At 34.0% G+C, this 13,796-nt stretch overlaps 2 protein-coding genes and 1 long non-coding RNA gene across 4 annotated transcripts; 2 read left to right on the forward strand and 1 right to left on the reverse strand.

Annotated features, from left to right (window-relative positions):
• The first annotated feature begins 229 nt into the window (after positions 1-229).
• On the forward strand, positions 230-5,005 carry tomm22 (translocase of outer mitochondrial membrane 22 homolog (yeast)). Its single transcript, NM_001001724.2, is given in 4 exon segments — positions 230-484; positions 2,091-2,209; positions 2,309-2,426; positions 4,237-5,005. Coding segments are annotated over 4 exon segments (405 nt in total). The 5' UTR covers positions 230-391; the 3' UTR covers positions 4,312-5,005.
• Positions 4,527-10,060, reverse strand: LOC147834452 (uncharacterized). The gene is made up of 2 exons (XR_015504079.1): positions 8,829-10,060; positions 4,527-8,770 (listed from the first exon to the last, which is right to left on the reverse strand). It is a non-coding gene; the product is annotated as an uncharacterized LOC147834452 (long non-coding RNA).
• dmc1 (DNA meiotic recombinase 1) lies at positions 7,531-13,716 on the forward strand. 2 transcript variants are annotated; one of them, XM_087275117.1, is made up of 15 exons: positions 7,531-7,730; positions 7,854-7,961; positions 8,201-8,258; positions 8,968-9,012; positions 9,089-9,235; positions 9,344-9,426; positions 9,744-9,796; positions 9,912-9,953; positions 10,049-10,121; positions 10,485-10,576; positions 10,713-10,786; positions 12,385-12,499; positions 12,644-12,704; positions 12,774-12,890; positions 13,396-13,716. In XM_087275117.1, the coding sequence occupies exons 3-15, from the start codon at positions 8,202-8,204 to the stop codon at positions 13,463-13,465; spliced, it is 1,029 nt and encodes a 342-aa protein (XP_087131243.1). In that variant the 5' UTR covers positions 7,531-7,730; positions 7,854-7,961; position 8,201; the 3' UTR covers positions 13,466-13,716.
• The last annotated feature ends 80 nt before the right edge of the window (positions 13,717-13,796 follow it).

Here is a 13,796-nt window from a genome sequence, read left to right on the forward strand (position 1 = left end):
CAGTAGGCATATTTCTCTTTTTTAAGGGTGAACTGACGTGATCTGGGTTCCTCCTTCCCTTCAGATGAATAACTTAAAACCCACGGGCAATTGTGTCATAGTGAGGAGCAATCTTCCATTATTTCATCGTCGACTATTTACTACCAAACAGGGACTGTTTTTTCTCTATTATGAGCTGCCGTAATACCTCCATGCCGACAGGTGTCGTAACATATCGTGGTGCTTCCTTACAAGAAACCGGGGAAGTACATCCGTCTCGCATGTAACCGAAGTGACCTCAGGTTTCAATGCGTGCTGCCTGGGTCTAAATCATAGCGAAGCTGTGAAACACCACCGTGGTCTTTTCACAATTATAATTTAAAGCTTAAAGTTGAAAGTGTCATATTTATAAATGGCTACGATCCAGGAGCTTTCTCCAGACTCAGGCCGTGTGGAGACGCGACCGCCCGAAGACGAGATTGAGGGAGACGATGAAGACGAGGAGGTATTAGACTCATTCTGGATTTTGACATGATTATAATTATAAAGGCAGGATGAATGGGAATGAAACAAAATTATATTGGTGTTAGCATTGGTTAAATATAGCTATGTAACCGACCGTACTTGACACGAAATCAAGAGGCTTAAGCTCTTTTAGTAACGTATTTGTAGCACATCATTTACTTCAAGGGTTGTTCCTGCACAAGTGGAAGCACATATAATTATGTAATTTATTTCAAATATATATATATATATATATATATATATATATATATATATATATATATATATATATATATATATATATTGTCAGGCCCGTAGCCAGGGTGATTTCTGGGGGTTCGAAAAACCCCCACTGAAAAGGTCCAGAATTTGTCCCCCATATGAGCTAATTTGTCCCATTTTTGACAGTATGCCAACATAAATTGTGAAAACAATCGATAGAAGAAGGCTTTTAATACAAAAAAAAAAAAAATCTGGCTAAAAAATGAGCTGACAATTTCTTATGTACCTAAAGTTTCCAAAACGTTTTTTTTTAAAGTTTGAACAGATTCCTAATAAGTTTTTTTATGATGCATGATGATAATCTTGTATTTTAAAAAAAGTACTTTTTCATACTTTCAAAAGTATTCAAAATTCGTAATTTAAAATTTTAATCTCATAACATTATTTATAAAACTGTAATAACTTTTAGACGCTCAATAAACAGGCTAATTGCACATTTCTAAATTAACGCTTTGTGGTAAAATAGTATGGTAAGCTCTGACAAAACTGTAGAAAATATTTTTGTTGCATCAAAAAGTGTGGTTATGATCACAATGTGACAAGCCAATGCAGCAAAGTGCATTGTGCTTTAAATGTCACTAAAATGCAGTATTTGAACCTCATAATTTTTATAGAAATTGAGGAGAATAACTGCAAAAAGCTCTTTTAGAGAAAAATAAAACCACCTCGTTCAATAGACTGGCTACTGGCCTGATTGTTTTGCTGTACATTTGTCAGAGTCAAAAATGAGTTTTTAAGCATCAAAGCGATAGAAGTGTAAGCCTTAAATGTAGGTCCCCTGAAAGTTAGAATGTATTATGTGTAATTCAGTTTTAATGATGAAAGAAAATACATTGATTATACTTTTAGTAATTGTAATAAAATAACATGTATTTTACATTTTTTTATTTGGTTACTGGTGAGAATAAATGTTGTTTCATTTTATACAGGCATATATGTAATGCTGAATAAATATAGAACATAATTGAATAATTGTGAACTATTTAGTTTGTTTCTAACTTAAAAGGGTAAAAGTAAGTTTATAAAACGAAATCAAAATATTTGGCTACCTGCTTCTATGAATTAAATGTAATTTTAATACTAAAATATATTTAAAAATGCCTATTTTTAGTATGTGAAAACTAAATTGTCTTATTTTTGTCTTAATATTTATAATTAATTATGCTATCCTTTTTATCCATTTATATAAACCTTTTATCAAACAAGGTATATATTTACACAATGTTTTAGTTTTCACATTCATTTCACTTTACCCCTCACTACATCCTAATTTGATTAAGACTTTATTAGGGCTTTAATATTTTCTTATGTGACTTTTTCCCCAGCTGGATGAAACTATGTTGGAGAGGTTGTGGGGACTCACAGAGATGTTTCCAGACTCAGTGCGATCGGCAGCTGAAGTTTCCGCACACTGTTCGCTGTCTGCAGCCAAAAAACTTTACAGGTGTGTTGATGGTAATTGGTCTTACCCTAAAACCATTATTTTTAACTCTGTAAATCATCTTTATAGGCTACATCATTTTTCTCACTGTACGTTTTATAGTTTCTCCCGTGCAGCTCTATGGGTTGGTACTACTTCCTTTATGATTCTGGTTCTGCCGGTTGTCTTTGAAACTGAGAGGTTACAGCTGGAACAGCAGCAGATACAACAGCAGAGACAGGTGAGTAACTATAGACGAATTGCCAACCTATGTCACAGATGACGTCATGCGGGTTCCCAGTTGCAAAAAGAGACCGGATGCAACAGTAAACATGTTGTGTTGTGCGGTTGGATGCCAAATTCGGCCAAAAATAGAAAACTTAAATTTTATCGTACACCACACTACTTTTAATGCCAACCGCAGACATCTTTGGCTAACAGCCATCAGAAGAGCTGAGGACCTTATTAAAAATGCTCGACTCTGCAGTTTTTATTTCATATCAGGTGAGTTCACGCTATGCTGAATCATAAACATTACTCGTTTTTGATTGCAGCAATGAGTTCAGCAAAAACAGTTACATGTGGTTAATTAAATAGCGAACACTGAATGCTAAGAATGAAACGTGAAAGTGTAAGTTCACATACTCTGTCGTACAGGTGAAGTCCGCTGCATGTCAGAATGCAGTAGTTTTACTTGTTGATGATAAGCCAGTCCTTGTACAATTCTGTCTTCTTTCCTTGTCTTTGGCTGGGCAGAACTTCGGTTTTTAGCACTACATAGTGTTGAATCTGGTAATCATGTAGCATTATTTCTTGCACATGACCACGCAGAACAAAACTGTCATCCATAGACTTGTAGGTCTTTAGCTTCTCTCTTCTAAAATCACTTGGAGTTTCTTGAGATTGTGTATTTGTGGCTGGATGCTTGGTCATTTCGTCTTATCCAATATCCATTGGGCTAACGCAAATGAACCTTTTAGACGAACGCTGCTCACTTTAACATTATGTCAAATCACTGTGCTTATCACTGGGTGACAAGCTGTTATAATATGCTGATAGCATCATGCAAATAATATATATAATATGTAATCACCAAAACTTGTAATGAAAGAGTTATATGGAGTCTAAGCAAACTAGTTTTCTTTATTTAAGAAATTTACTTTTTAACACTTGCTGACAAACATTTTAAAGGCACACATGTTGTGTTCTTAGAAGTTGTTAATGTGTATGCTTTTTTGATTATCCTGTTTGTTTGTATTCGTCCAACAATTAATTTGTGCTGAAAAACTACATTCCCCACAATGCTGTGCAGAAAATTCCATCAATCAGAAAATAGCAATGAGCAAAGATTCAAAGCAAAGTCTCCCTGTGGTCTCAAAATACTTAAATATATGTATAATTTGAAATATATTGTTTCTTTATATATGTATAATTTGAAATATATTGTTTCTTTATATATGTATAATTTGAAATATATTGTTTCTTTATATAAACCCTTCAACTTCTAGATTAAACCTACAACTTCAAAGTCTGATATTTTCGTTGTTTTAAAATGTAATTGCGTCATTTAAAGAGCTTCATTTTTTTTACTTGAGTCATTGAAAATGTACTAATTTGTACTCGCCCTCGTGTGCTTCTCATCCTTTATACGTTTCTTAACTATGTTAAACACAACAGAAGATATTTTGAAGAAAGCTGAAACCAGGTAACCATTGACCTCCATAGTAGAAATAAAAATACTACGGAAGTCAATGGTTGACAGTTTTCAGTTTTCTTTAATACATCAAAATTCGGTATTTCTTATCTTAATATATAACAGAGGAGAGATAATCAAACAGGTTTAGAACAAGTAAAGGGCGAGTTAATGATGACAGACTTTTCATTGTTGCATCCCTTTAACACATTCTTGTACATTTTAATTTAACTTTTATTTTGTAGCTGGTTGGTTTTGTTCATGGCTTATAATAGAACAATCACTGCTAAAAGTATCTTGTTTTGGTTGAAAAGTGAATGAATGCCTTTCTCATTTCTTTTCTTTCTGTTTTTTCTAGATTTTGTTGGGTCCAAATGCTGGCATGTCTGGAGGAATGTCAGGAATGATGCCTCCTGCTCCAGGGAAGCTGTGATTTATATATAATATAACATCCGTGAGTTGTAGTAGAAGAAGAAGGGGAAAGAGAGAGGGAGCAGGAGCTGCACAAAACAAGATGCTGTGGTTGGCCAAAATCAAGAAGCCATTACCCTGTATAGCGTTTAATGGAGAATGATCTTAATGACTTCCCTCTCTCTCTGCCTTTCTCACTAAAAACATTCTGCATAGACTGACGTCCAAGCTATGACCTTTTACTTTTTTATTATAGCTATCTCATAACATGTCTGTGAGTGAGAGACTATAGCAGCTGTCTGAGAATATTTTGACTTGTAGGTTTATTATGTTTCTAAGAGGGTGTTTACGTTGCATTGTTGGCCATTGGAATGCCAGATCAGCACTGACATTGTAGAGAATCTATTACTGTGATGAAAGATCTGTAATATTTATGAGGGCACACAAGGCCGATGTTGATTGTGAAATTTTCTCGTCTGCAGATTACGGTTGTTTCTTGTTTATGATTCAGAAATGTTTAAACTTTCAGAAGATATTCACTACCAACAGTGTCTTTTACATGTATAACATGCATGTAAAGCTTCTGCAATGTTATTCCTCAGACAAAAGCCATACAGTGTGCAGAACCATTGTGAAATGTTTGAGAAAAAACTACTTTCAGTAGTCAGTGATCCATTTTTCTCCACATTACAGGAATAAAAACCAGTCCTTCTCCATTGTTGTCTTTTCTGTGTAATTTACATTGCATAGTGACTAAACTGTATTATTTACACTGGTGAAACGTGTCTCACTAAGTAATGTAAGATGAAACATTTCAAGGCAGACCCTCCATTATTGCTTTGATCCAAAAAGCAGATTTGACTTCAGTCTAACATAAAAATATTTGCAACTAAAATCGTATAAAATTCAGAACGATTAGATTATTAACTAAAGACATATTTTTTTAAAATGTATTTTTGTTAAATGAACTTGTGAAGTAATCTAAAAAGATGCCAGAAAGTAATAAAAAGCGTACTTTAACAACTGCAGTTAAGAGGGCACCTATGGTGCAAAATCAACATTTGGATGCTGTTTGGGCATAACTCTGTGTAGGTATAGTGTGTTCACGTTCACATCAGAGTGATATAAATGCAACAAGATATTTTTTTTTCTGACTTTAAAATAGGAACGTGACATAGGAATGTGGTTTTACCAAACCACCGAATTGACTGACTGTAGCACATTAACATGTCTCCATCGTAGTGCTTATAAACATGTTCACAGAATCGGATTTGCAGAGAAACTGTGATTAAAAGATCTGTTTCAACTCTGTGATCAGCTGCACCTCAAGAATGAGTTTAACAAGTTTAAAACATTTTCAAAACAGTGCATGTTTAAAATAAAGAACAGAAAGGAAAACGTAATTCATATCTACTAGATTCACAATAGCTGCACGATGACAGTACAACTATATATAAGGGTGCTTTAAACACAACAGGAGTTCTGGTTTGTGGATGTTAAATCTGATTTATCATGTACAGTAATGTCTAACTTACATTTGCTGCCCATGCAAAAACAGTTAAATGTGCAAAATACTGCAAACTGAATCAGAATTTGTGTGTGACTCATCAAATGACCAAATATCTCTGTTTCTGTGACTGACTGCTGATAACCTGATGTGATGCAGCAGGAGTTGCAGACATGCGGGAACGGTGCAAAAAGAACCTGCTGATATGTGCAATATGCAGTAGTAGCCTAAGAATTGCAAACTACAGTTAAAGTCAGAAATTCCCTAAATATTTCCCAAATGATGTTTAACAGAGCAAAGAAATTTTCACAGTAGGTCTGATAGCATTTCTTTCTTCTGTAGAAAGTCTTATTTGTTTTATTTTGGCTAGAATAAAAACAGTTTTAGGGTTTAGTAATTAAAACCATAAGGTCAAAAGTATTCGCCCCTTTAAGCTATATTTTTTTCTAGTCTACAGATCAAACCATCATTATACAATAACTTTCCTAATTACCCTAACCTGTCTAGTTAACCTAATTAACCTAGTTAAGCCTTTAGAAGTGTCCTGAAAATATTTAGTCAAATAATATTTACTGCCGTCATGGCAAAGATAAAATAAATCAGTTATTAGAAATGAATTATTAAAACTATTATGTTTAGAAATCTGCTGAAAGAATCTTCTCTATATTAAACAAATTGGGGGAAAAATAACCAGGGGGTCTTTTAATTCAGGGGGTTTAATAAATACTTCAACTGTACATATTTGTCTTAATATTTTGTTTAAAATTTATTTATGAAGTAAATAAATTTCAGTTCTTGTTGTTTGAGTTTCCCAAAACCTTTTTTGAGTCCTTTGCCACCAAATATATACATTTCGAATAAATATTTTTTTAAGACTCACAAATAAAACAGCTTTTGTTGCATTCAAAATAGTTTATCCAGCTGACATTTGTTTTTATGTAGTTTGCATGCATCCTTAGTCATTTTTCTTAAAAAAAAAGTTACAGTAGAACAATTAATTATAATTTATTCCAATCTGTATATAAAGCTGTGCGGCACTGCAAAGCACTGTGGGTTTGTAGTGGATTGGTTTGTACTGGAAGGAGACCTCAAGCTGCAGCAACCTGATTCATCCTGTGGAGATCCAGTGGGGAAGAAGGAAGTGGACAAAATTAAGGTGGAGGAGAAGAAGGAAGAAAGAGGAGGACGAGATGGAGGATACAATAATTGAGAAAGGAGTAGGTGGAAGATAAGATTAAGGAGGAGAAGAAGGTTAAAAAGAAAAAGAAAGGAGGGAAAGGGAGAAGAAAAAAAAGGGGAAGATAGGAGGCAATGATAGAAAAGGAGGAGGTGGATGACAAGATTAAGTAGGAGGAGAAGATTAAAGAGAAGAATGATTGAAGGAGAGGGTGAAGGAAAAAGATGAAGAGAAGATGGAGGAGAATGATGGAGAAGGAGGAAGTGGATGGCGATTAACGAGGAGAAGATTAAAGACAAGAATGATTGAAGGACAGAAAAGGAAAAAAGAAGAGACGATGGATAAGGAGGAGGTGGATGACAAGATTAAGGAGGAGGAGAAGTTTAAATAGAAAAAGGATTGAAGGAAAGGGAGAAGGAAAAAAGAGGAAGAGGAGATGGAGAAGGATGGAACACAATGAGAAAACAATAAAAATATATTTATTCAACAATGTACTTTATTGTGTCTGGTGTTGTGATTATTTCCTCTTTATGTATAATTTAAGTGCTAAAAAATACACACATGCTGCAAAGCTGAAGTATTCGTCATCATACCTTTATTTAATTTTCATGCTTATAGTTGTGTTTGTTTAATTATCACCTAACTTTGAAATAAAATCTTTCCTAAACAAGTTTCAAATTAAAATGTAACATTTTATCTGTAACAATAAACCTAAAAAATTAGTTTGTATGTTTTTGGTCAATTTTTGTCATTAAAGGTAAAACAGAAATATTTTAACAATTTAACAACAACAGTGTTAAAAGCAGTTTAAAACGACATTTATTTATTTATTTATTTATTTATTTATTTATTTATTTATTATACATTTTTTTTTATGTAGCAAGCTTGCTTGGGCGCGGGACTGATGCGCGTGCACGCCGAGCCAAAGTGTCAACATACGATTGTGGCGCGAAATTTCTTTCAGCTTCTTCTCAGGAATAAACGACAGGTAAAATGTAATTTCTGTTCTAAAAAAATTAAAAATAATTAATTAACAACGTTATGACAAGGAACAAGACACATTTTTTTTATCACAGCGCTTCAACAAAACGTACATGTAAATTAGCCGGTTTAGCCGCAAGTTTTAAATGATTTATGGTAAACTTGTTACCAAATTACGTGGTTAATAGCATGCCAAATCACACCTATTTTATTATAACTTAAACGTTCTTTTTGTCTCATTCAAAGTATGAAAGTTTTGGAGGAACAAACTTTGGAAGAGGAGTCGGGATACCAAGATGATGAGGTGATTTACATTCATTTTCAGGCAGCCACAGCCCATACAATCGTGCAAAAACATGTTTTTTTATTTAACCGTGTTAGGTCTTGTGTTTATAAAAAATATAACATCATAATGGTGCATAAAGCAAAACACTCATGTCAAAACCATAAAATACAACTGTACAGTAAAGTGGTGTACAGTTCTAACACAGCCTAAACATTAAATGGAATAGTCGTTATTAATACATATTAGAGGTATCTCTTTTTTCACTTCATAATTCAGAAAAAGACTGTAACCAGTAACAAAAATAAAGTATTGTAGAATAAAATACTGTTTATAATCAGGCTAATTATGAGCACATCCATCTGTTAAAACCTTCAGATTATAGATATGAATAAAACTAAAGTTGGTTAAAATGAATGCTGCTAAAGTGGAGATTTTTGGCACAGTACAGAAGAGGAAAACTCATTTTGATTGACAATATTGAAATTGAAATCCACTGCCCAATGAAAAAAAAATGTGTGATAAAAGAAACACTCACATTGTATTTTGGCTGTTATCTTTACATAAGACTGATAAACACTTTATGAAAACCGCAAATTCTCAAAACTGACAAGCACATGATTTTTTAACCTACAGTTTCTCAACTTAAATCTGAAAATCCCCACTTGTTTTTTATTTATTTGTTGTTTCTATGTAATGTGATGAACATTTGCTATCAAATCTCTTCCAGGAATCCTTTTTTCAAGACATTGAGCTCTTGCAGAAGCATGGCATTGTAAGTAAAATGTTGTTATTATGAAGTTATGAAATGATCATGAAAGTGGTTCTCACCCATAATGATCTTTCTGAAGAACGTGGCCGACATAAAGAAACTGAAGTCTGTAGGGATTTGTACGGTGAAAGGCATCCAGATGACCACACGCCGTGCTCTCTGTAACATAAAGGGACTTTCTGAAGCTAAAGTGGACAAAATTAAAGAAGCCGCTGGAAAGTTGCTGGTAATTTGATGTGTTGGTTGACATGATTTATATATTTTTTGCTGTATTTTGTAACTACTCATCGATCAAGGAGGTTGTAAATGTAATATATTCTGTTCATTCATGCAGACATGCGGATTCCAGACAGCATCTGAATACTGCATCAAGAGAAAGCAAGTGTTTCACATCACAACTGGCAGTTTGGAGTTTGAGTAAGAAGCTTTATAGGTCTTACATTTTTAGACACCTAATTTTATTTGTGGCTAGAATATGTTTTTGTGTGGAGAACTGAACAATTTAAATATAATCTACAAAACTGGCAAGGTAAATAAACTGAAATATGCAAGTTTTGGAGGACTCATTAACTCCAATAAATTGAGGCAAAGAGTTTACTTAATTCATTTAGTTCAGTCAACTTATTAAGGTTTTCAGTGTACAAGCAGTAACATGTTGTTTTATATATGTTTTCCGATGAAAGTCTTTCATTGTTGACATGAAATGAGAAACGGTTTATTCATATTTACTTTAGCAAACTCCTTGGAGGAGGTGTGGAGAGTATGGCCATCACCGAGGCTTTTGGTGGTAGGGTGCTGTTTTGATTTGAAACCATAATGATATGTTACGCATTTTCCGTACATCACTTCTGCCAAAATGATATGTTTTTGTCTTTGTGAATTGTTTCCCATGCCTCATTTAGAATTCAGAACTGGAAAGACTCAGCTCTCACATACTCTGTGTGGTAAGAATGAATCTTGTGTAAATGTTAAATGCGGAATTTAATTCTCATTTTTAGACCATTCATTCACATCATTTTGTTTTCTTTTTTTCCTTCAGTTACTGCTCAGCTTCCTGGGGAATATGGGTACACAGGAGGAAAGGTCATCTTCATTGATACCGAAAACACCTTGTATCATTTGTGCATTTGCTTGCTTACATTTACATTTACATTTAGTCATTTAGCAGACGCTTTTATCCAAAGCGACTTACAAATGAGGACAAGGAAGCAATTTACACAACCAAGAGCAACAATGAATAAGTGCTATAAGCAAGTTTCAGGTCTGTAAAGTCTAAGAAGGGAAGTATTAGTAGTATTAGTATTTTTTTTTTTTTTTTTTTTGTACAATTAGTGTGATATTCAGAGAGGCAATTACAGATTAGGAAGTGTAGTGGTTACAGATTAGGAAGTGTAGTGGAGTGATTCATTTTACTAAATCCATTTCATATGGAGAAGTCATTCTGAGCTTTTTACCTTAATAATTGTGAACATCAGTCGGCCTGAGAGGCTGAAGGACATCGCTGACAGATTCAATGTGGATCATGAAGCTGTTCTGGACAATGTGCTTTATGCACGTGCGTATACCAGTAAGAATAGCTGCTACTTCTTTGTTTAGTTTTTGTGTGTCATTTTACTTGAGAATTTATTTGGCTAGACAAAGAGGAGCCAAAAATGTGTGTTGTGTGTTTTGTTACAAATCTGTCTCTGTTTTTAATTTTTGAGGTGAGCATCAGATGGAACTGCTAGACTTTGTTGCAGCCAAGTTTCATGAAGAAGGTGGTGTCTTCAAGCTTTTGGTGAGTCTGGTAAGAGATGGAAGAATGTGTAAAGCTTCTGAGGTAACTTTTTAGTTAGAGGTTTTACTTAAAGTTTATTAAACATTTATTATAGTTAAGTGTAAAAGAGCTGAAGAGAGTTTTTGGATTAATGAAACTGATTGTATTTTTTAAATTGTTAGTTGGTACACATAAATTGCTCACCTGGAATATAGATTCCTGAAAATTCCATTTAACACACAAATTATTGAGAAGTTTCATGAATGGCAGCTATTGTCCGTTTGTAAAAAAATAATTCAAGCTGGTCAATAATTACAGTTTTTCCTCTTGCAAAACTTAAACAAATTTGTCACAAATAGTAGTTTATAGCATTTATGGTAATGAGAATTTACTTTTCTATGTAAGCTGTTGACCAATCACAGCAGAGTGCACTTTCTGGCAAATCAGAGCAGATAACACAGTGTTTAGAGACTGAATCCTTTAATAAATTGTTGTGGACTGTGAGGAAAAAAGGTGATGCTGCATGTATAATTGAAGGTGAAATTATTAAATTATTAGTCCTGTAAAATACATACACACACACACACACACTCACCGGCCACTTAAAACCTTACTTGTACCAGGTTGGACCCCCTTTTGCCCTCAGAATTGCCTTGATCTTTTGTGGTATAGATTCAACATGGTACTGGAAATATTCCTCAGACTATATACAAATAAATACTCAGACCAGCCCATCTGGCACTAACATCCATGCCACATTCAGTCACTAAAATTACCCTTCTTCCCCATTCTGATGCTCTGTTTGAACTGCAGCAGATCGTCTTGACCTTGCCTACATGCTTAAATGCATTGAGTTGCTGACAGGTGATTGGCTGATTAGAAATTTGCATTAATGAGCAGTTGGACAGGTATACCTATTATATATATATATTATAATATGGGGCGACGCGGTGGAGCAGTGGCTAGTGCTGTCGCCTCACAGCAAGAAAGTTGCTGGTTTGAGCCTCAGCTGGGTCAGTTGGCATTTCTGTGTAGAGTTTGCATGTTCTCCCCGTGTTTACGTGGGGTTTCTTCTGGGTGCTTTGGTTTCCCCCACAGTCCAAAGTCATGCGCTATAGGTGAATTGGGTAAGCTAAGATTGGCCGTAGTGTATAAGTATAAATGAGTGTGTGTGTTGGTGTTTCCCAGTAATAAGTTGCAGCTAGAAGGACATCTGCTGCGTAAAACATATGCTGGATAATCTGGCGGTTCATTCCGCTGTGGCGACTCCAGATTAATAAAGGGACTAAGCCGAAAAGAAAATGAATGAATGACTATATATATTATTTCGATTTTTTCCAATTGAGTACAGACGAAACCACCATGTGGTTTTAAATGGCACTTTAAGCAGAATACTAGCATCTTGCAAAAAAACTAGTTAAATATTATGTACTGTCATCATCGCGAGGACAAAAAAGTTACTACAAACTAGTTATTAAAATGTATGTTTAAAAATGTTTGTAAAAATCTTTTCATTAAAGAACACTCAGGAAATATTTGAAAACATAAAATATAAATCTTAAAAATAATTTTATGCTGGCACTTCATTCTTGTGACCATCAACATTTAATTTCCCACAGATAATTGACTCAATAATGGCTCTGTTCCGGGTTGACTTCTCTGGAAGAGGAGAATTGGCAGAGAGACAGCAGAAGCTTGCACAAATGCTCTCTAGACTGCAGAAGATTTCTGAAGGTTTGTAGAAATCATCATATTTGAGAATAGCACTACTAGTATAACATGATGGCAGTCAGTCTTCTCTCTGCTGAAGTAAGCTTAAATTCAGTTTTCTCACCACCACTTTATCAATAAAAATATAAACCTTTTTGTGGGATATAGAGTACAATGTTGCCGTGTTTGTCACAAACCAGATGACTGCAGACCCAGGAGCTGGAATGACGTAAGTAGGGGGAACAAATAAGAAAAAAAGAGATGTTGATGAATGTTAAATGAATTATTATGATCTTAGATTTCAAGCAGATCCTAAAAAGCCCATTGGAGGACACATACTGGCACACGCCTCTACCACACGCATCAGCCTGAGGAAAGGCCGTGCTGAACTGAGAATTGCCAAGATATTTGACAGGTAATTTAAGGATTTTCTCTACATTTTCTATACAGAGTTTATGGAACACATTTTGAATTACTATTGTGTATGAGATGTGATAATAAACTGGCCTTACCTTAGGCTTAGAATAAGGTTTTATCATTTAGCATCAGTCAGTGCAATGTGTATAGAAGCCTGTTTCTTAGAAACCTAATTAAAAGGTGATTATTAAATGACCATTCTAACTGTTTACACAATTTGTAGAAAAAGATTGTCAATTGTGAGCTAAAAAAGGTTTGAGAAAATAATGACATTTTGAATTTTACTTAACTAATGTTTTCAAACAGAAGTGAACCTTATTAAAAATTGGAACCTTATTCACTTACAATAATACATTTTACTATATTTCTGAATTAAAAAAAACAGAATTCATAAGTGAAACATTTTCACATTTCTAGTTTAATTTATTTGTATATTTAGATTGATGTGGTTATCGTTCACTTTGAATGTTTGCATTATAAAGAAATCCTTTGCTTTTCCACAGCCCACACATGCCAGAAAACGAAGCTACTTTTGCCATCACGGCTGGAGGAATAACAGACGCAAAAGACTAAAACTGCACAGAAATTGTGTTAATAAAATGTCTCCAGTTTGTTCTTGTTGGAATCTGTTCAGGTGAATACTCAAATCCGCTGTACCTATTTATTTATTATTTGATTTATCATACACCTGTATCTCTGCATTAAATTAATACAATGCACATTTATGTTTTCACTTGGTCTAATTGTAATAGTTTGTTATATATTTATACAAGTCAAGTTATATTGTAAATACAATTACATTAAAATGGTTAAAATACAAGCTATTTCATATATGTCTGTTATTATTATTATATGCAAAGAACTTGTAATTTCACCACATCAGCCTTAATTTGAAAAGCTGCTG

The sequence above is a fragment of the Danio rerio genome, chromosome 12 (assembly GCF_052040795.2).
Source record: "Danio rerio strain M-AB ecotype USA chromosome 12, GRCz13ab, whole genome shotgun sequence".
Classification (NCBI taxonomy): domain Eukaryota; kingdom Metazoa; phylum Chordata; class Actinopteri; order Cypriniformes; family Danionidae; genus Danio; species Danio rerio.

What these genes read in the sequence shown, in the direction of transcription:
- dmc1 (XM_087275117.1), top strand. Translation starts at nt 8,202, where the DNA reads ATGAAAGTTTTGGAGGAACAAACTTTGGAAGAGGAGTCGGGATACCAA. An exon ending in GCTCTCACATACTCTGTGTG is followed by an intron (nt 9,954 to 10,048) that starts GTAAGAATGAAT and finishes TTTTTCCTTCAG; the next exon opens with TTACTGCTCAGCTTCCTGGG. An exon ending in GACCCAGGAGCTGGAATGAC is followed by an intron (nt 12,705 to 12,773) that starts GTAAGTAGGGGG and finishes TTATGATCTTAG; the next exon opens with ATTTCAAGCAGATCCTAAAA.